Source organism: Eublepharis macularius, chromosome 3 (genome assembly GCF_028583425.1).
Source record: "Eublepharis macularius isolate TG4126 chromosome 3, MPM_Emac_v1.0, whole genome shotgun sequence".
Classification (NCBI taxonomy): Eukaryota; Metazoa; Chordata; class Lepidosauria; order Squamata; family Eublepharidae; genus Eublepharis; species Eublepharis macularius.
Window position 1 is genome coordinate 151,158,563 of NC_072792.1, and position 23,246 is coordinate 151,181,808.

Consider the following 23,246-nt stretch of genomic DNA (forward strand, 5'->3'; position numbering starts at 1 on the left):
TTGCTTCTTGTTTGGCTGAAATTAAAAAAAAATACTGTCCTCCCAGAGAATCCCCCAATCAGCAAGGGACGAGAGAGCTGCTCCTGCAGACTGGCACTCTCTCTCAGTCAATGTCCCTTCCTTGATCACCTCCCTCTCCTCCTTCCTCTCCTGCCTCTCTCACTCCCCTCATCCCCCCCCATCGTGCAAAAGCTACGGGAAGGGGAAGAACTATTCCTCTTGCCATCAATTAGGAACAGCAAGGGAAAAGGCTGTTCCAGTGCTTCACAAAGCATCCCAAAGCACTTCGGGTAGCTTTGCTTCATGTTTTCCAAATCGGCCCAGCTATGCTGAGGTTGATTCAGGAATCACAAATCGATCCGAATCGGGCCCAATTCGGGTTCAATTTGAGTTTCAGGAACCAGAAGCACACATCCCTGGTAAATACACTCTTATCCCAGCCAAGTATACACTCCTGATGGCTTGCTAGATGAAACAAAGATCTAACTGGGCTCAGCATTCTTTCCAACAATCTTTTAACCAGCATGCATTAGGTGGAGACCACTGGAATTAAGTCAGTGGTCCAGTTTCTGCTCATTTCTAGTCTAAACTATAAAGCTTACCTCATATTTTCTGCTGAATCCTCTGGCATTGGTGCAACGGTCTGAACAGCAGGGAGGTTCTTGCTGGTAGCACCGTTCACAAAACTAGACGATGACGAAGATGATGATGATCCTGAATCTACTGCACCTATCCCCAAAACAGAGTACATTGTCTGAAAAACAATGCATCAACTTAATAGTTTCTTAAAGTGAATATATATATATTTTCTAAAGATAACAACACTGGAACAAAAAACCTATTCTTCCAAACACCACATGCGACAAAAATTAAAAAAGACAGAACTCAACACTCTGTGACCTTAAATAAAACAGTTTTACATATAAGGAGCTGGCAACCAAAATCTGAAAATTTATTTATTTTGAAGTTATTTGAGGCATTTTTCACCCACTCTATTCTTCTAAGACTAACAAAAAGCCCAACATGGCAAATTTTCCCCACCTTTCCCTTCTAGCAGCTTCCTGTGCAATTGGTCTGTACCCCCCTTCCCTGTACCCCCACTTCCAAAGCCATAAGTAAGGATTGGAAGACCTGCTTGAATAATACATAATGAAAATATAGCATGGGGGCTCAAGGAAGGTGGAACCTTCTTTTGAAGAAGAATGTAGGCATAGTAAATGAATTAAGATATAACTCGTAATATGATCATAAACAAATTATAGTTGATGGTGTATTTGTAACTTGGAGATCCAATGTCCACTCAATATAAGCTTATTTATAGATCAATATGATCTATAGGCTCTATCTAACATTCATATTTATTATTAAATTCCTGAATAGTAAAAAAATGCATCAATTTTAATTAAGACTACAGTTAAAACACCAGAAGCTACTGGTTATTTATCTAGAACAGCAGTATCATTGCATGGTTCATGCTTAATTAATGGCTCATTTAACCATTAACGCTCTTATATTTACATTATTTTAATAACCTTTGCAATGACTCTAAATTCAAATTAAAAAGAGGACGAAAAGGGTCATCCCTTCCTCCTCTTCCCCTCATATTGGAAACATACCATTAATTAGAATATTTGTCAAGGAACCATTATAACTCCCCCATCCAGTTCTAGAACATACCAAAACCAAAAAGACTATTACAATTTTTAAAAGATATTCCTATTTCACCCTATCAAGTAGTCTCTCAGCATCTTAGAAATTGATTGTTGCTTTCCATTTTTTCCAATATAATCAATAACCTTGATTGTTTTTCTACTATTATAGCTCATAAAACCTGGTTTATTTTCACGAACTAGCTTCAACAGAACCATTTCAAGATATCTACCTTGAACAGATTCAAATAGTTTAGATATATAAGAAGATAAATAGACCAATACAAGTAGGGACACACAAGAAACTCATGGGGAAGGGCAGCGGCACCCCCACTACTGCTCCATTTGTTCCCTTCCTGCCATTCTGCCCATCCCCTTCCTCATGCTCTGCCCACCTAACTGGCTCATACAGCTACTGTGAAGGGGACCATGGCTCCCGATTCCCCCCCCTCCTCACATTCCACTAACAGCAATCTGTAGAAAAATACCCCCATTTGCTGAGCCTATTGATCCTCATGGGGGCCACATTCAAGATTAGATATATGATGGTAATACTGCAGGCAGGTCTTCATCTAAATGTAGGAAAACCTGTTACACTGCGTCCAAGATTCTGACATCCTACCTAAAGGTATGCACTGAAAAAAAATTCATCTGATTTGGGTTCAGTATACTGAACTGGAAAAAAAATCAGCATTACCTGAATGCCAAATTCATTCTCCAGTTCGGCTTGGCAATACATAGCAAATTTGGTAAAATTCAGCCATTGTTTCCAATGGGAAATACAATTTGGGGTTTTCTGTGGGCCTGGGGGGCACTTTTGGACTGAAGTTTACCAAATTTGCTGGAGACCTACTTCTAACTGTCCTCTAATGACCCTCCAACTTTCATGAAGATTGGACTTCAGGGGGGTATTTTATGGCCCCCAAAGAAAGTGCCCCCAGCCAAATCCAGTCTCCATTATTCCCTATGGGAAAGATATGGGGGCTATTCAGACGGGTGATTGAACATACCCCTGACTGTCCCCTGACTGTCCTCTAAAGACCTCTCAAGTTTCATGAAGATTGGACAGTGGGGGGCATTTTATGCCCCCCCGAAGGTGTCCCAGCCATCTCCAATCTACATTATTGACCTCTTCAGGAACACCGTTCCATGAGGCGACGATCAATACAGAGAATGTATGTGTATGAGCAGCTGCTGATTTTGGACATGTGTAAGGTGGCACCTGCAGAAGGACCTGTTCGGATGAGCAAAGCTGCCATATTGGGACATAGGGAGTAGGGCTGTGCAATTCGGGTTTCGCTTCAGGTAAAGATACCCGAAGCAAAGCTTTCCGAAGCATTCAGAAATGCTTTGGAAAGCTTCGGGGCTTGTTTAAAGGGCCCTGCCACTGCTTGCAAGCAGCAGCGGAGCCCTTTAAACATCACCCCCCCACCTTCCCCTCACCTACCTTGCGGTGGCTCTGGGCCAGCTCCTCTGCCGCCACGCCGCTGCCACCACCCAAGCCTGCGGGGTGGTGGGGAAGGCCGGAGCCACTGCCTCCAGCCCTTCCTGCCCCTCAAATGGCCTCCACGGCGCTGGCACGCCGTGGCAGGAAGGGCTGGAGGCAGTGGCTCCAGCCTTCCCCACCACCCCGCAGGCTCTGGTGGTGCAGCGGCAGAGGAGCCAGCTACCTCCAGGCCACGCAGCCTTGTCCTGCTGCTGCCACCCAGCTAATAACCCTCCCGCCACCAGATAAGTGGGTGGGGGTTGGGTGGGGGTGGAGGGGTCTCCCCAGGGAGATGGGGGGTGGAGGGACTGCCCCAGGGAGGGTGGTGGGTGGTGGTGGGGAGTTTCCCACCCTCGCTTCAGTATGCTACGAATCTTCATGGAGCATACCGAAGCGATTTCCGGAACCTGAATGCGAAGCTGCTTGCCAGTAAACCCGAAGCGGGAATACTGAATCTCCCCGCCCGTGATTTACGATGATTTTCCATTTCATTCCACATTTTCTGCACCCTATTACATATGTCAGTCTGAAAAACTTTCAATTCTCTCTTTAAAATTTTTTAAACATCTTTCATACAAAGTCACCATCACTAAACTCTTGTATTCTTCTTCTTGCAGTGCTCTCAGTAATTATATTTTTATTGTTTGCGATTTATCTGTATACACACGCTAACAACAGAGTAATGCCTTCACTTGCTGCATTTCAAGAAAGCATGTAAGCTGATTTTATTTCAGAATGCATTTGGAAGAACATCAATTATTTTGGCAGGTATGGCTACATTTTTAACTTGTGTGTTCCTTTTAACTTGCAATGGGCTTATGTAACTTTTTATTGCTTGTGTTGCTTTAAATCTATAGAGATAAGTATAAGTATTTTAAAAAACTACATTTCATTAAATTCAGTTTCGTATAAGTAATAATCTCTGATCAATTCAATTTTTTACTAAACATGTACTCATTTTAAAAGACATTATAATATTATTTAAAATCTTATATATATATTATACATCCAAATGAAAAATAATTTGATAAATTAAATAAAAATTGGGATTGGAAGGCACCATTCTGTAGTGGTTCTAGTCCTACTTGGAGGATAAGTTTCAGAAGGTGATGGTGGAGGACTGGTACTCTCATCCCCTTGGCCTTTGGGGTCCCCATCCTTGTTACATTTAGATTAGATTAATGCAATATGCTCTAAATAGGGCTACCCTTGAGAAATGTTCGGAAACTTCAATTAGTGCAGAACATGGCTGCCACAAAGTTGACTGGAGTGGGTCGTACATACCATATCACTCCAGACTTGGCCCACCTGACTGACTTTCAATTTATTGCCAGCACAATTCAAGATAGCAGTGCTGACTTTTAAAGCCCTATAATGGTTTGGGATCAACACATCCAAAGGACTGTCTACTCCTTTATGAACATACCTGACCACTGCAGTCATCTTTGGAGGACCTGTTTTGGGTGCCCCTGCATTCTGATATTAGATGAGTAGCAACCTGAGAGAGGGCCTTCTTGATACTGGCACCAAAACTTCATTCACCTTTCAATGCCATCATATGCCAGCAGGAGATCAGTGGTCTGTCAGTGATCCCTCCATCATACCCAATGTTTTAATTGTTGTTTTTATGTTTTGTTTGTATTTTAGATCTGTTTTAATGATGTGGGGTTTGGGATTGGTTTTAATGTTTTTTAAATGTGATTTTATTATATATTTTTAATTTGTTAGCCACCTTGGGATCCCTTGTGAAGGCAGAACGGTGGGGTCGATATTTTGTAAAATAAAAATAAATATTTATTTGTTTATTTATTTCAATTTCTATTCCTCCCTCCCTAAATTGGCAGGCTCAGAGCAGATTACATTTATGCACATTAAAATTTACAGTCAAAACACAATAAATACAATATAAATATTTAAAAATACAAATACTGCGCAGCACTAAAATAATTCAGTTAAATCATTTCCAAAGTCACTAAAGATAATTAAGCATTTAAGTTTCTTTGGAGGTGGATGTTCTGATAGTAAGGGCTCTGTTATACCCTTTTCAGCCAGCAGGGACCTGACCCAGCATCAACCACACGCCTGGTAGTACAGCTCCATCTTACAGGCCCGGCGGAACGATAACAGAACCTGCCGGGCCCTGGTCTCATTAGACAGAGGGTTCCACCGGGTTGGACTCAGGACTGAAAAGGCGGGCCTCCCTGGGGGAGGCCGTTAACAACAATTAATAGTTGTTTTTCACTGGATTGAAGCGTCCTCTGGGGCACATACAGTGAGAGGCAGTCCCAAAGAAACGCAGATCCCAATCCACATAGGGCTTTATAGGTTAATACCAAAATTTGATTCAGTACACTACTGGTAACCAATGCAGCTGGCGCAGTATATGTGCACTTCTCAGCACTCTGGTGATGGCACGTGCCACTGCATTTTGAATCAGCTGCAACCACCCAATCAGATTCAAGGGAAGCCCTGCGTAGAGTGTGTTACAGTAGTCTAGCCTAGAGGTGACCATTGCCTGAATCACTGTAGTTAAATTGCAAGTCGAGAGAGGGGGGGCAAGCTGCTTAGTGTGTCATAGATGGAAAAAGGAAGACCTGGCAACCACAGTGACTTGAGCCTCCATATTCAAGGAGGCATTCAGGATCACTCCCAGGCTCCTGACTCTTGGGGCTGGTACAAGTACCGCCCTGTCGAGGGCAGGAAGCTGGGGTCCCAAATCCACTCATCCACGACTCAAGTACAGGATCTCCGTCTTCATGGGGTTTAATTTCAGCTGACTATGCCTCAATCACCCAGCCATGGCTTCAAAAGCCCACTCCAGGACATCTGGGGCTGAGCCAGGCCAGCCGTCCATCAACAGATAAACAGGGTTAACATACCTGTAACTTATGTTCATCGAGTTCTTCTGTGCTGACACACATGGGGACTGCGCAGGCGCAGGCCAGCCGCCGGAGAATTTTCTAGAGCTTCCAAGGCTCCGAAGGGGCCGTTTGTCGCGCGCCTCAGCGACCGTCTTCCCGCCCAAACGGTCACGTGATCCTACAGCGACCAACGGCCCCTTCCCTCAGTTCTCCTTTGCCGCCGCTTGACCAAAACACTTCAGCCATAACACCTTAAAAACACCAATATCCGTTACAGCCATCACAGTATTGTGCATTGGAGTTCACAGCGGGGTAGGAGGGAGGGTTGTGTGTCAGCACAGAAGAACTCGATGAACATAAGTTACAGGTATGTTAACCCTGTTTTCATCTTCGTTCTTCTGTGCCTCCACACATGGGAGTGTACCAAGCTTCACACAATAAGGAAGGCGGGGGTGAAGTCCAACACAATTTTATTGAACAAACAAGAACAACAATAAATAGATATGCATATATACATTTATGTAACAAACTGTGTAAGGACACATAAATATTCAATATTTACATATATACACCCCCCCAGGTACATATATACACACTTTCACTCAAGGGTACCCAGCAGGTACGCCAAGAAAGTCATTCCAAAACTCCCTCAGGAAAAAAGGGAGTGTAAGACAGCCTTGGCCACAGATACATCCTGCTCCGCATTGACATCAACGGCGTAATGCCTGACAAAGGTGTCTGCAGAGGACCATGTGGCTGCTTTACAAATGTTAACCAGGGGCACCCCCCTGAGGAGTGCCGAAGAGGATGCTTGGGACCGCGTGGAGTGGGCCCTAACATGAAGCGGGCAAGCCACCCCTGCCAGGGAATAGGCCTTGCTAATGGCCGTCACAATCCACCTAGACAGGGTCTGCGAGGAAGCCCTGTTACCCTTGTCCTTGGCCCCAAAACATACAAACAGGTGAGGACAGGTGCGGAATTCCTTTGTCCTATCAAGGTAATAGGCTAGGGCCCTCTTCAAGTCTAGGGAATGGAGGGCCTTTTCCCCCTTAGAGGAAGGTTGAGGAAAGAATGCAGGCAGTGAGATATCCTGCGAGAGGTGGAAGGCGGACACCACCTTGGGCAGGAACCCGAGGCAGGGACGCAGGACCACCTTGTTGGGATGAAACACAAGAAAGGGAGGGTCAGACCGCAGTGCAGACAGCTCACTGACCCTTCTGGCCGATGTGACGGCCACCAAGAATGCTACCTTGTAGGATAGCATATCCAAGGGGCAGGTAGCCATAGGTTCAAATGGAGGCAACATGAGACGTGAGAGCACCAAGGACAGCGACCACTGAGGCACTGGCGCTGACACAGGTGGGTAAAGATTGTACATGCCCTTAAGGAACTGGTGGGATTGTGGGTGAGAAAACACCGTAGCACCCTCAACTCGGGTGTGAGCAGCTGATATCGCTGCCAGGTGGACCTTGAGGGAGGAAGCCTTCAAGCCCAGGCCACGCAAGTGGCACAAATACTCGAACACAACCCCCAAGGGACTGTTGTCAGGCACCACTCCTCTGGCAAGTGCCCAGAGCTCAAACCTGCGCCACTTGGCCGCATAAGCGCGCCTAGTGGATGGCCGACGAGCATTCAGGAGGACCCTCTGTACCTCGTCAGTAAAGCCTATCGGGGAGGAACGATCCGCCAAGCCGTTAGGTGCAGCTTCCTGGGATCGTGGTGGACCAGGCTCCCGCTTAGGAGAAGGTCTTGCCGAGGGGGCAGACTGACATATGTCCGTTGGGACATCCGCAGGAGCTTCGGGAACCAAACCTGCCGTGGCCAGAAGGGGGCCACCAGGATGCAGTCCGTCCCGTCCTCCTCTATCTTGCACAGGACCCTGGGAATCAAGGGGAACGGAGGAAACATGTAGTGCAAGCCCTGCGTCCACGTAAACTGGAAGGCATCCCCAATAGAGAGGGGGTCGCTCCCTGCCCTGGAACAGAACGTGTGGGCCTTGGTGGTCGCCGCAGTGGCGAACACGTCTATCACTGGATGACCCCACATCCGGAAGATCGGCCCAACGCACTCTCCGTTCAGTTCCCACTCGTGGTCTAGTAACGGGGCCCTGCTGAGGGCATCTGCCCGGGCATTGTCTGACCCAGCCACGTGTATAGCACGGAGCGACACGCCGTTCTTGATAGCCCACTGCCAAGTGAGTGTGGCTTCCCGGCACAGGGCCATGGACACTGTGCCCCCCTGCTGATTCACGTAGTACATGGCAGTCGTGTTGTCCGTCTGCACCAAGACATGACGATTTCTCAGCAGTGCTGTAAGAGACACAAGTGCGAAACGAATGGCCCTTAGTTCAAGCACATTGATATGGAGGGTCTTTTCCCTGTCAGACCAGACATCTTGCACCGACACATCACCACAGTAAGCCCCCCATCCCAACAGAGAGGCATCAGTGGTAACCGTGATGTCATGGTGTTGATACCCGAAAGGGGTCCCTCTAAACAAGTTGTCATCAGACAGCCACCAGTCCAAGGAGGAGAGGATGACCCTCGGGATAGAGAATTTGAGGGACGGAGGGTGCAGTAGAGCATCATACCTCCGCACAAACCAGTTCTGGAGAGGGCGCATACGCAGCCTAGCGAAAGGCACCACAGAGGTGGCCGCTGCCATATGCCCTAGTAAGCACTGGATAGTGCGCACAGACTGGAACCGGTTCCTTTTAAACATGGACACTAGACCCCTTAGGGACCGAGCCCTCTCCAAGGGGAGCAGGGCCTTACCCTCCACAGAGTCTAAAAGCGCACCAATGTAGGACACCTTGCAGCTGGGCACCAGCTTGGATTTCTCCAAGTTCACCAGGAGCCCCAGGCGTTGGCAAGTGCTAAGTACCAAGCCAATGTCCTGCACCAGCCTAGACTCCGATTCAGCCACGATGAGCCAGTCATCGAGGTACGGAAAGATGGTACAGCCTTCTTCCCGTAGGAAGGAAACCACAGGGGCCACACATTTAGTGAACACTCGTGGGGCAGTGGACAGGCCAAGGGGGAGCACCTTATACCGGAAAACCCTATGCCGGTAAACAAAACTCAGGTACTTCCTGTGCTCCTTCCGTATGCCCACGTGAAAGTATGCGTCTTTTAAGTCAAGAACCGCAAACCAATCCCCTTGCTTCAGTAAGGCGATCACCGCCGCCAACGTAACCATTTTGAACTTGGTCACCTTGAGGAAGGCATTAAGGCCCCTCAGATCTAAAATGGGACGTAAGCCCCCATCCTTCTTAGGGACCAGGAAGAACCTAGAGAAGAAACCCTTTACAGAGTCCTCATAGGGCAATTCTTCCACAGCACCCTTGGCCAAGAGCGACACGATCTCCGCATCCAGCTCGGCCATAGTGTTATTGACAGCTGTCAGGGGTGAACTGCATCTAGGCAGCTCAACGAACTCCAGCCCGTATCCCAGTTCAACAATAGTTAAGACCCATGAGTCAGATGTTATTGACTCCCACTCAGAGAGGAGTGGACTAAGTCTGTCCGAAAAGTTCGGGGATACGGCTGGCGTGACCCGTCAGTACTGCCTCCCGGCGCCCTGCTGGTCTTTCTGCTGGGCCGGTTGCTGTGCCTGACGAGGCTTGAAGGGCCGACGCCTCCTCTGCTGTTGTGCGGGAGGGTAAGGCCGCTGCTGGTAGGCAGGATACTGATGGTAGCCCGGCCGCTGCTGTTGGTATCTGCCCTGGTAGTGGTAAGGGCCAGACCTGGGAGCGTACCGTGACCTGGAGGAGGGCTTGTCCGCTGGAGCCAGACCCAAAGACCGCGCCGTCTGCCGGTCCTCCTTCTTTTTCTTCAGGGTCTCGTCGGTCGACTTGGAGAACAGCGAGTCCCCCTCAAATGGCATGCTCTCCACCCTGGAACGTACCTCTTGGGACAGGGCCGTAGACCGCAACCAGGAGTGGCGCCTGAGGACCACCGCCGACGCCATACCTCTAGCAGCAGTGTCAGCAGCGTGGCTCCCAGCGTTCATCTGCTGCTTAGACAGCCTCACAGCCTCTGTCTGCAGCAGGGACACCACAGCCTTCTGCTCAGGAGGGAGGTCTCGTGTATAGGATGCCAACTTCTCCCAGAGGTACAGCTGGTACCCTGCCATGATGGTCTGATAGTTGGCAATCCTCAGACCCAGGGAAGAAACAATGTACTGGCGCCTGCCCATGGCATCCAGCTTCTTGCCCTCCTTATCGGCAGGCACCGAGGAGTGACCCGATCGCCTGGGGTTGAACTCCTCTGTGACCAAGGAGGAAGGTGGAGGGTGTTTCACCAGCGCCGGCCAGGTACCCTGCTTGATTTTGTAGAGCTGCTCAATCCTCTTGGATGTTGGAGGCTGATCACAGGGCACCTGCCATACCTTCTCCACGATTTCCTCAATACCCTCGAGCATGGGGAAGCCAACGTACGCCGGGTTGTCCCCGTAAATGCGTTTGAGGAGCTTGTCCTTGGTCTGGGGGACTGCCGAAGAGATGTCCATCTCGAGAGCCTTGGCCATCCTTGCCATCTGGTCGGCGTAGATGCGGAGGTCCTCGAATGGCGAGTCCGCAGATGGCACTAGCTCCTCAGCCGGCGATGGTTCGGACCAGGACTCCGACTGGTAGCCGCCAAAGCTCTCCCCATCCTCCTCATCGGAACCGAGCTGGGATTCCGGAACCTGGAGCGGAGGGGGAGCCCACGCCGACCTCGATGTCGAAGGCCTCGGTTCCGACACGGAGAAGCCCGCAGGTGCCCCCTCCCATTGGCAACGGTATGGCGAGGGGAGGTAGGAAGCCTGCCGATGCCGGGACGCAGTGGACCGGACTGATCGGACACTGTCCCCGGAACCATGCCGCTCACGACCGACCGGAGGTGGAGACGGACGGGCAGGCGACGGACGGCTCCGACGAGGAGACGGGCTCGGTTCCAGCCTCGGCGACCGAAGGGGAAGCGATGGTCGGCTCCGACGGTGCGGGCTCGGCTCCGGCCCCGACGAGAATTCCGCGGGCACCGTCTCGAAGGCCATCGGATCCGGCACAGGAACGGTGATGTCTTCTGGCTCCGGGGAGCCCAGGTGAGGGGAAGGCGTGTGAGGAAGCACGATGACCTCCTCCTGAGGAGCGGGACGCGGCGACCGATGATGCTTGGTCTTCTTCTTCTTCTTCGCTGGTTCCGAAGAAGACCTCGGAACCGACGCGCTCCTCACCTTCGAAGGGGACCTCGGCTTCGACCTCTTAGGCTTCATCGGAACCGATCCGGACGTCGGCTCCGACCGGGGACTCGGTACCAGGATCCTCGGTTCCGACGTAGGTCTCGGATCCGACCTGGTAGATGACGCGCTACGGGGCGGCCGCACCGGTCCCTGCGCTGGAGAGGCCGCTCTCGACGCCGAGGTACTCGGGGGACGCGGTTTCGACCCCGACCTCGCGGAGGCCACTGAGCCAGCTCTGGAATGCCGTTCGGCAGAGGGGCTTGGGCCGGCCTTGGAGGAGGGCAACGGAGCGCCTCCGGACATGACCTTCTGCCACAGGGAGGAGTTCAGTCGGGCCTTGCGCTCCTGCCGGGCCTTGCTGGTGAAACCCTGGCAAATTTTACAGGCCGTCACATTATGGGTCTCCCCCAAACAGAACAGGCACAGTTCATGGCCATCGGTCTTGGCCATTTTCGTGTGGCATTGGAGGCAATGCTTGAAGAGAGCCTTTGAGGCCATCTTCAGGGGCACGCGAAAGGAAGGTCAAAAACAGTCCGAGTCAAATTACCGAGTCCACAACAAAGTCCAAAACGAGATCCGAAGAATAGTCGAGGTCACGAAGTCCGAAGTCAAAAGCCAAGCAATCAGTCAGAATAAAGCACGAAGCACAAAAAAGCACAGAGCAACGAAGCTCACGTTCTCTCCAAGCGGCGGCAAGAAGAGAACTGAGGGAAGGGGCCGTTGGTCGCTGTAGGATCACGTGACCGTTTGGGCGGGAAGACGGTCGCTGAGGCGCGCGACAAACGGCCCCTTCGGAGCCTTGGAAGCTCTAGAAAATTCTCCGGCGGCTGGCCTGCGCCTGCGCAGTCCCCATGTGTGGAGGCACAGAAGAACGAAGATGAATAATTGGGTGTCATCAACATACTGGTGACACCCAAGACCAAAGCTTCGCACCAGCTGGGTGAGGGGGCACATATAGATGTTAAACAATAATGGGGAGAGTATTGCCCCCTGTGGCACACTGCATACCAGTGGGTATCGAGAGGACAATTTCTCCCCCACACCACCCTCTGTCCCCGACCATGGAGAAAAGAGACAAGCCACTGTAGTGCTGTCCCCTTTATCTCCACATCGGCGAGGCGGTGGGCCAAGAGATCGTAATCAACCATATCGAACACTGCCGAAAGATCTAATAATATATCAGCAGTGCCTATCCACCTTGGTCCAGGTGTCTGCGAAGATCATTCGTTAGGGTGACCAGCAGTGTCTCAGTCCCATATCCCAGGCGAAACTCTAACTGGAAGGGATCCAGGGCCGAGGTATCCTTCAGGAAACTCTGCAGCTGTCTCTCCACCACCCACTCAATCACCTTGCCCAGAAACAGGAGGTTTGAAATCGGACAGTTTCAAACCGCCCGGTTTCGAATATAGTTAAAGAGCAGCAACTGTGTGTAACAATAAAAAACATCAATATACAAAATATGACTCAGTAAATCAGCAGCACTTCTTGAAGAAACTGCACTATGTGGTACAAACTGCAACAGAAGCAGGCTACTGACTATTTTAACCAATTTATTTCCACAGCTGAAGTCATGAAACAATTTTGTCATGAAAGAGCTCAAAAATCAACCCTGAGAGATCAATATGGTAAACAAAATCTAAGAATTAAAAATGTTTTCACTTGGATCCAAAAGTGCAACAGAGACTGCACCTGACAAATTTCTCGCCAATGAGGTCTTTTCCTTAGGAGCACTTTCCTGAGCAGCTACCTACCTACATCAATTTGAGAAATAAATCATCCTAGAACAATATGCCGATTCAAAGCATAGGAATTGCTTAGAAATAAGGCTGCCTTTAAAAAGATTTTGGAAACTTCACTGGTCCAGAATTTGGAATTTAGGTTATTAGCTGGGCCTAGCCATCAGAAAGCACATTTCATGGATTTTGAAGCCATTTCAGTGACTTTGTTTCCAAAAAACAATGTCAAGTGCCGACATTGATTTATAATCCATGAATTACTCAGGACCAGGGGATTTAAAAGAAGCTATCAGGCTATTAAGATCATCTGACGAGCTAGCATGTTGCACTGGTTAGAGCGCTGAACGAAAATCTGGGAAACCCAGGTTTGAATTGCACTCTGCCACAGAAGTCCTGGGACCAGTCACACGCTCTCAGCCTAACCTAACTTTGGTGAAAGGTTATTGTGAGGATGAAATGGAGGAGGAAATGTTAGAAGCCACTATGGGTCCCCACTGGGGAAGATGGGGTAAAAATAAATACTAATAAAACAGCATGATAGGATAGCTGGGCAGTTACCAAAGAGAGGTTCTTTTCTCCCAATTATGGAACTCCCCTCCTTTCAAATGAACCATCATTTATGCACCTAGTTGTCCTGTTCATCCAAGCTTTTGTTCAGACACCTTACAACATTATTCCAAACCCACTCTTATGCTTTAAACAAACAACATAATTTTATAACTGTTAAATCCAAGTGTCTGCTGCTTGCATATGAAAATTCACCATTAAACTCTGTAATACTGACTTTTTTATAAAATAGTTTCAGGAGAGTATTTTTTACAAATTATCTGCAGCATCCATTCAGACCTACTTGAAGTAGAAAAGAGGATTTGGGGAGACATCTAGTGTCTCTAAATGACTAAAGTGAAATTTTCCCCTTGTAGTAAAACTGTTCATTATGATGTACTCACTGTACAGTACTTGGCTTAACTGAAAATCCCTGGGAAAGATTATAAAGTGGACAGCATCTGGATGTATTAGTAAACCAGGACAAAATATGTTAAAATTACTACATTGTTGCAGCCATGTGTTTAAAATTAATATACGATAAACACAGAGCAAATGCAAAGATGTGAAAGAAAACCACCCAATTTACTCCCTAGCAGTTAGCAAAAAGTGAGTAACCATCCATAATCTTAATATTTTGGAAGGCATGAATCTTAATAATTGTGTTGGATTATACTCTTCCACTCTGCTCATTTAATGTCTGTATGTTCCTCCAGCATAATGAGCCTTCCTGCAATGGAAGGGTCTCATTCATTGAACAAAAGTCTCTTATGCTAGAGGATACAACTAATTTTAATTAATTTAAAATATTTATATTCCATGTTTCCCCTAACAGGCTACAACAAAGTGTCTAACTTGTTAAGGCATTAAAATCTACACAATAGCACATAAACCAATTCAGTTCACCAATAAAACACCCAACTCAAATAAGAAAAAAAAACCCTAGTGCTACATTAAAAACCATCACTGAAAAGGCCCAAGAAACAGAGGTGGTTCAAGGCCCTTTGCCACTCTGAGTGCCATGTCATCTTACCGGGTTCAAGGTGGGCTGCTTGTGAAGCTGCCACAACCACTCTCCCTCTTCCTTATCTGAAGCCATGGAGTCTGAAGCAGAGTCAGAATGCAGTGACTCCTAATGGCCAGGGGAGGCAGAGTGTTACCTCTGGAGAACAAGGAGTGGAGCTTAGTGCTGGCTTCATGATCGCTGGGTTACAAGAATAGATGAGACGGCCTGCCCTGTGGGTAGTTCTGGGATCCAAGAAATAGGAGCCAAGCTCCTCCAAGAAATGCTTCAGCAGAGAAATGAAGTGTGGCAATGAAAGAAGAGGTGCAGGCTGTTGCTGCAGTGGCTGGTTCCAGTGTCTTGGAGGAGTAGCAGCCAAGCTGTCCTCCCCTGGTGGCTCAACTTTGGTTTGTGCCTTGGGCCATCGCTTTGTCTGAGACAGCTTCTTCTTCTTTGTCTCTGCCACCACTGAGCTAGAGGTGGAGACGGCAGCCGATGACTTTTTGAAAAGCATTTCAGTATTTCCTTCTGCTTTTTAATTAAATTATGTGGGAGAGCTGTGGAAGCTCAACCATCAACAGAGCAGGCAGTGAATGGACTGGGGAGACAAATGCTTCCTCAGGAAAGTGGAAAACTTCACAAAGTGGGGATACAATTCAAGGATTGGGTGTATTGGTTGAGGGCCAAAAGATATTCATATGTATGAGAAACTTATAATCACTAATTTTCCACAGACGTTAAAATAAAAGGTAGCAAGAATGAACTAATCATTTTATATACTTTAAGAAGATGTTTCAAATATAGATAACTTTGTCAGGTGTTTGAACTTGTAAGATAGTTAGCCAAGAATGTAAGCTCTTCTCAAAAGAGACTTAGTTATTGTTAGAAGTTTCTGAAACCCTTAAATATGAAAAGTTGAATTGATTGGGAGCTTCTTCCTAGAAGAGGCTTCTTGCCTGTGACATGCTTATTTTTGGATAAGATACTTTCTTCGACTCATGAAATAGCCCTCCTTTAATCATCTATGTTGTTATAATGGATGGTATGATTTTCTGTTGATTGAGCTGACATTAAGAATGCTGGAAAATCATGTTTTATTAATAATAAAGACTTAGAAGGGAAGCAGAGATTCTGTAATAGTCCTATTTGTGTACTATACATGGTAACAAACCTAAAACGTTGTCTGTGGTGTACCTCTTGCCTGGAGTTAAATGGTTTGATATAGGAAAGTTAACTAGATGCTTAAGGCTTCTTAAGCGCACACCTATATATGAATCAGGCCTGACTAATCAATCAGAACAGCCAGGCCAAAAAAACTAGGAACAGGAAACACAAGTTGTATATAAGAAATTAAAGTGCCTTTGCAAACTACCAAGAATTCTTTTCCTCCCAAATCAGATGCATCTTTTTTTATAACTTCACTTTATCCTGTCCTTTTACCCAATCCCCATGCTGTCTGTACCAAAGTATTGGAGCATTATTCCCTAAGGGTAAAAGTGGAGAAGCAACTGCAGGAACACAGTTGTGATGCTTGTTTTTCAGCACAGAATGAGATCTGGGCTGCTACTGTATCAGTTTCTATGTAACACTGATATAACAGGGTTAACATACCTGTAACTTATGTTCATCGAGTTCTTCTGTGCTGACACACATGGGGACTGCGCAGGCGCAGGCCAGCCGCCGGAGAATTTTCTAGAGCTTCCAAGGCTCCGAAGGGGCCGTTTGTCGCGCGCCTCAGCGACCGTCTTCCCGCCCAAACGGTCACGTGATCCTACAGCGACCAACGGCCCCTTCCCTCAGTTCTCCTTTGCCGCCGCTTGACCAAAACACTTCAGCCATAACACCTTAAAAACACCAATATCCGTTACAGCCATCACAGTATTGTGCATTGGAGTTCACAGCGGGGTAGGAGGGAGGGTTGTGTGTCAGCACAGAAGAACTCGATGAACATAAGTTACAGGTATGTTAACCCTGTTTTCATCTTCGTTCTTCTGTGCCTCCACACATGGGAGTGTACCAAGCTTCACACAATAAGGAAGGCGGGGGTGAAGTCCAACACAATTTTATTGAACAAACAAGAACAACAATAAATAGATATGCATATATACATTTATGTAACAAACTGTGTAAGGACACATAAATATTCAATATTTACATATATACACACCCCCAGGTACATATATACACACTTTCACTCAAGGGTACCCAGCAGGTACGCCAAGAAAGTCATTCCAAAACTCCCTCAGGAAAAAAGGGAGTGTAAGACAGCCTTGGCCACAGATACATCATGCTCCGCATTGACATCAACGGCGTAATGCCTGACAAAGGTGTCTGCAGAGGACCATGTGGCTGCTTTACAAATGTTAACCAGGGGCACCCCCCTGAGGAGTGCCGAAGAGGATGCTTGGGACCGCGTGGAGTGGGCCCTAACATGAAGCGGGCAAGCCACCCCTGCCAGGGAATAGGCCTTGCTAATGGCCGTCACAATCCACCTAGACAGGGTCTGCGAGGAAGCCCTGTTACCCTTGTCCTTGGCCCCAAAACATACAAACAGGTGAGGACAGGTGCGGAATTCCTTTGTCCTATCAAGGTAATAGGCTAGGGCCCTCTTCAAGTCTAGGGAATGGAGGGCCTTTTCCCCCTTAGAGGAAGGTTGAGGAAAGAATGCAGGCAGTGAGATATCCTGCGAGAGGTGGAAGGCGGACACCACCTTGGGCAGGAACCCGAGGCAGGGACGCAGGACCACCTTGTTGGGATGAAACACAAGAAAGGGAGGGTCAGACCGCAGTGCAGACAGCTCACTGACCCTTCTGGCCGATGTGACGGCCACCAAGAATGCTACCTTGTAGGATAGCATATCCAAGGGGCAGGTAGCCATAGGTTCAAATGGAGGCAACATGAGACGTGAGAGCACCAAGGACAGCGACCACTGAGGCACTGGCGCTGACACAGGTGGGTAAAGATTGTACATGCCCTTAAGGAACTGGCGGGATTGTGGGTGAGAAAACACCGTAGCACCCTCAACTCGGGTGTGAGCAGCTGATATCGCTGCCAGGTGGACCTTGAGGGAGGAAGCCTTCAAGCCCAGGCCACGCAAGTGGCACAAATACTCGAACACAACCCCCAAGGGACTGTTGTCAGGCACCACTCCTCTGGCAAGTGCCCAGAGCTCAAACCTGCGCCACTTGGCCGCATAAGCGCGCCTAGTGGATGGCCGACGAGCATTCAGGAGGACCCTCTGTACCTCGTCAGTAAAGCCTATCGGGGAGGAACGATCCGCCAAGCCGTTAGGTGCAGCTTCCTGGGATCGTGGTGGACCAGGCTCCCGCTTAGGAGAAGGTCTTGCCGAGGGGGCAGACTGACATATGTCCGTTGGGACATCCGCAGGAGCTTCGGGAACCAAACCTGCCGTGGCCAGAAGGGGGACACCAGGATGCAGTCCGTCCCGTCCTCCTCTATCTTGCACAGGACCCTGGGAATCAAGGGGAACGGAGGAAACATGTAGTGCAAGCCCTGCGTCCACGTAAACTGGAAGGCATCCCCAATAGAGAGGGGGTCGCTCCCTGCCCTGGAACAGAACGCGTGGGCCTTGGTGGTCGCCGCAGTGGCGAACACGTCTATCACTGGATGACCCCACATCCGGAAGATCGGCCCAACGCACTCTCCGTTCAGTTCCCACTCGTGGTCTAGTAACGGGGCCCTGCTGAGGGCATCTGCCCGGGCATTGTCTGACCCAGCCACGTGTATAGCACGGAGCGACACGCCGTTCTTGATAGCCCACTGCCAAGTGAGTGTGGCTTCCCGGCACAGGGCCATGGACACTGTGCCCCCCTGCTGATTCACGTAGTACGTGGCAGTCGTGTTGTCCGTCTGCACCAAGACATGACGATTTCTCAGCAGTGCTGTAAGAGACACAAGTGCGAAACGAATGGCCCTTAGTTCAAGCACATTGATATGGAGGGTCTTTTCCCTGTCAGACCAGACATCTTGCACTGACACATCACCACAGTAAGCCCCCCATCCCAACAGAGAGGCATCAGTGGTAACCGTGATGTCATGGTGTTGATACCCGAAAGGGGTCCCTCTAAACAAGTTGTCATCAGACAGCCACCAGTCCAAGGAGGAGAGGATGACCCTCGGGATAGAGAATTTGAGGGACGGAGGGTGCAGTAGAGCATCATACCTCCGCACAAACCAGTTCTGGAGAGGGCGCATACGCAGCCTAGCGAAAGGCACCACAGAGGTGGCCGCTGCCATATGCCCTAGTAAGCACTGGATAGTGCGCACAGACTGGAACCGGTTCCTTTTAAACATGGACACTAGACCCCTTAGGGACCGAGCCCTCTCCAAGGGGAGCAGGGCCTTACCCTCCACAGAGTCTAAAAGCGCACCAATGTAGGACACCTTGCAGCTGGGCACCAGCTTGGATTTCTCCAAGTTCACCAGGAGCCCCAGGCGTTGGCAAGTGCTAAGTACCAAGCCAATGTCCTGCACCAGCCTAGACTCCGATTCAGCCACGATGAGCCAGTCATCGAGGTACGGAAAGATGGTACAGCCTTCTTCCCGTAGGAAGGAAACCACAGGGGCCACACATTTAGTGAACACTCGTGGGGCAGTGGACAGGCCAAAGGGGAGCACCTTATACCGGAAAACCCTATGCCGGTAAACAAAACTCAGGTACTTCCTGTGCTCCTTCCGTATGCCCACGTGAAAGTATGCGTCTTTTAAGTCAAGAACCGCAAACCAATCCCCTTGCTTCAGTAAGGCGATCACCGCCGCCAACGTAACCATTTTGAACTTGGTCACCTTGAGGAAGGCATTAAGGCCCCTCAGATCTAAAATGGGACGTAAGCCCCCATCCTTCTTAGGGACCAGGAAGAACCTAGAGAAGAAACCCTTTACAGAGTCCTCATAGGGCAATTCTTCCACAGCACCCTTGGCCAAGAGCGACACGATCTCCGCATCCAGCTCGGCCATAGTGTTATTGACAGCTGTCAGGGGTGAACTGCATCTAGGCAGCTCAACGAACTCCAGCCCGTATCCCAGTTCAACAATAGTTAAGACCCATGAGTCAGATGTTATTGACTCCCACTCAGAGAGGAGTGGACTAAGTCTGTCCGAAAAGTTCGGGGATACGGCTGGCGCGACCCGTCAGTACTGCCTCCCGGCGCCCTGCTGGTCTTTCTGCTGGGCCGGTTGCTGTGCCTGACGAGGCTTGAAGGGCCGACGCCTCCTCTGCTGTTGTGCGGGAGGGTAAGGCCGCTGCTGGTAGGCAGGATACTGATGGTAGCCCGGCCGCTGCTGTTGGTATCTGCCCTGGTAGTGGTAAGGGCCAGACCTGGGAGCGTACCGTGACCTGGAGGAGGGCTTGTCCGCTGGAGCCAGACCCAAAGACCGCGCCGTCTGCCGGTCCTCCTTCTTTTTCTTCAGGGTCTCGTCGGTCGACTTGGAGAACAGCGAGTCCCCCTCAAATGGCATGCTCTCCACCCTGGAACGTACCTCTTGGGACAGGGCCGTAGACCGCAACCAGGAGTGGCGCCTGAGGACCACCGCCGACGCCATACCTCTAGCAGCAGTGTCAGCAGCGTGGCTCCCAGCGTTCATCTGCTGCTTAGACAGCCTCACAGCCTCTGTCTGCAGCAGGGACACCACAGCCTTCTGCTCAGGAGGGAGGTCTCGTGTATAGGATGCCAACTTCTCCCAGAGGTACAGCTGGTACCCTGCCATGATGGTCTGATAGTTGGCAATCCTCAGACCCAGGGAAGAAACAATGTACTGGCGCCTGCCCATGGCATCCAGCTTCTTGCCCTCCTTATCGGCAGGCACCGAGGAGTGACCCGATCGCCTGGGGTTGAACTCCTCTGTGACCAAGGAGGAAGGTGGAGGGTGTTTCACCAGCGCCGGCCAGGTACCCTGCTTGATTTTGTAGAGCTGCTCAATCCTCTTGGATGTTGGAGGCTGATCACAGGGCACCTGCCATACCTTCTCCACGATTTCCTCAATACCCTCGAGCATGGGGAAGCCAACGTACGCCGGGTTGTCCCCGTAAATGCGTTTGAGGAGCTTGTCCTTGGTCTGGGGGACTGCCGAAGAGATGTCCATCTCGAGAGCCTTGGCCATCCTTGCCATCTGGTCGGCGTAGATGCGGAGGTCCTCGAATGGCGAGTCCGCAGATGGCACTAGCTCCTCAGCCGGCGATGGTTCGGACCAGGACTCCGACTGGTAGCCGCCAAAGCTCTCCCCATCCTCCTCATCGGAACCGAGCTGGGATTCCGGAACCTGGAGCGGAGGGGGAGCCCACGCCGACCTCGATGTCGAAGGCCTCGGTTCCGACACGGAGAAGCCCGCAGGTGCCCCCTCCCATTGGCAACGGTATGGCGAGGGGAGGTAGGAAGCCTGCCGATGCCGGGACGCAGTGGACCGGACTGATCGGACACTGTCCCCGGAACCATGCCGCTCACGACCGACCGGAGGTGGAGACGGACGGGCAGGCGACGGACGGCTCCGACGAGGAGACGGGCTCGGTTCCAGCCTCGGCGACCGAAGGGGAAGCGATGGTCGGCTCCGACGGTGCGGGCTCGGCTCCGGCCCCGACGAGAATTCCGCGGGCACCGTCTCGAAGGCCATCGGATCCGGCACAGGAACGGTGATGTCTTCTGGCTCCGGGGAGCCCAGGTGAGGGGAAGGCGTGTGAGGAAGCACGATGACCTCCTCCTGAGGAGCGGGACGCGGCGACCGATGATGCTTGGTCTTCTTCTTCTTCTTCGCTGGTTCCGAAGAAGACCTCGGAACCGACGCGCTCCTCACCTTCGAAGGGGACCTCGGCTTCGACCTCTTAGGCTTCATCGGAACCGATCCGGACGTCGGCTCCGACCGGGGACTCGGTACCAGGATCCTCGGTTCCGACGTAGGTCTCGGATCCGACCTGGTAGATGACGCGCTACGGGGCGGCCGCACCGGTCCCTGCGCTGGAGAGGCCGCTCTCGACGCCGAGGTACTCGGGGGACGCGGTTTCGACCCCGACCTCGCGGAGGCCACTGAGCCAGCTCTGGAATGCCGTTCGGCAGAGGGGCTTGGGCCGGCCTTGGAGGAGGGCAACGGAGCGCCTCCGGACATGACCTTCTGCCACAGGGAGGAGTTCAGTCGGGCCTTGCGCTCCTGCCGGGCCTTGCTGGTGAAACCCTGGCAAATTTTACAGGCCGTCACATTATGGGTCTCCCCCAAACAGAACAGGCACAGTTCATGGCCATCGGTCTTGGCCATTTTCGTGTGGCATTGGAGGCAATGCTTGAAGAGAGCCTTTGAGGCCATCTTCAGGGGCACGCGAAAGGAAGGTCAAAAACAGTCCGAGTCAAATTACCGAGTCCACAACAAAGTCCAAAACGAGATCCGAAGAATAGTCGAGGTCACGAAGTCCGAAGTCAAAAGCCAAGCAATCAGTCAGAATAAAGCACGAAGCACAAAAAAGCACAGAGCAACGAAGCTCACGTTCTCTCCAAGCGGCGGCAAGAAGAGAACTGAGGGAAGGGGCCGTTGGTCGCTGTAGGATCACGTGACCGTTTGGGCGGGAAGACGGTCGCTGAGGCGCGCGACAAACGGCCCCTTCGGAGCCTTGGAAGCTCTAGAAAATTCTCCGGCGGCTGGCCTGCGCCTGCGCAGTCCCCATGTGTGGAGGCACAGAAGAACGAAGATGAACAAATGTTACCTTTAGAACTGGTTTACGGCCTTTGCAACGAGAAACAAAAATTGTCATGCACATATGTAGCAGCTATCATATACCAAGAGAAAACTTAGCTCAGTCCACTTAGCTCAGTACATTTATATAATTTCTCCTACATCTTAGAGATTAGCCAGGAATTACAAGGATGCTATTCCATGTGTAAAAAATATTGCAAGTTTATTTTTATTTCAAATGCAACGTAATAAAAACAAAAGACATAAAAAGATTTTTAAAAGAAGTAAAAATAACAAAGATCACAAAAATATATAAAGACAATACCTGTTGTATTAATCATACTTTTTGGTGTAGCTCCTGTGGCAGCAAAAATATTAGGTGTACTACTTGGGGGCACTCCACCTCCAGTTGTGGCAGTTCCAACAGTGGTCACAGCTAAGCTTCCAGGGGGAAGTTTCTTTACTGGTACTACAACACTTCTGCAGAGAAAGACATTAGACCCAAATCAGAAAAGGACAGAGAATAGCCAAACTTTGTACTACTTGTGAGAAAGAAAGTCCTATTAATTATGGGAGAGCGTCTCTGATATCTCTGACTTCTGCCTCAGTCTCTTTTCATATAAGGACATGCCAATTATCTCAGGACATGAGCACTGCAGCGATAAATACTTATTAATATTATTCAGATGATCTTCCTCACCTCTTGCTTCTAACAATAAGTTGACAGAAAAGGAAGTAATAGAGGAGCTTGTTCACAGCAGCTGTTAAGTAGAAGGGAGGTTTGGACAATAGTGATTCTCAGTTATTTCAGCTCTTGTGAATTTCATCTTGAAACAACGTATTTTCTTCCTTCTCTTCCCTCTTCCACGCCTGCTCTACTGTGCTCTATGTAATCTGCAGTGGATCCAAGTTCTTTACCTGTAGAGAGTGCCCAGCATCCTCTATCCCCTTCCATTTCAAAATGGGTCACTGACAAAACTCATAACTTGCAGCTTTCAGATTTATTGACTTCACCCTCCCGTTGATCCAGCCCATGGAGGAAGGGCTGCAGGAAGCTGCTTGCAAGCCAGC

General features: G+C 49.8%; 1 protein-coding gene across 1 annotated transcript in view; it reads right to left on the bottom strand.

Annotated features, from left to right (window-relative positions):
- The window catches only part of NBEA (neurobeachin), a 702,521-nt gene that overhangs the window by 482,700 nt on the left and 196,575 nt on the right, over positions 1-23,246 (bottom strand). Inside the window, exons 31-32 of the mRNA XM_054973860.1 lie at positions 22,501-22,655; positions 603-729 (exon numbers count right to left, since the gene is read on the bottom strand). Of these exons, the coding sequence (XP_054829835.1) occupies positions 603-729; positions 22,501-22,655 (282 nt within the window). The remainder of the gene's footprint in view (positions 1-602; positions 730-22,500; positions 22,656-23,246) is intronic.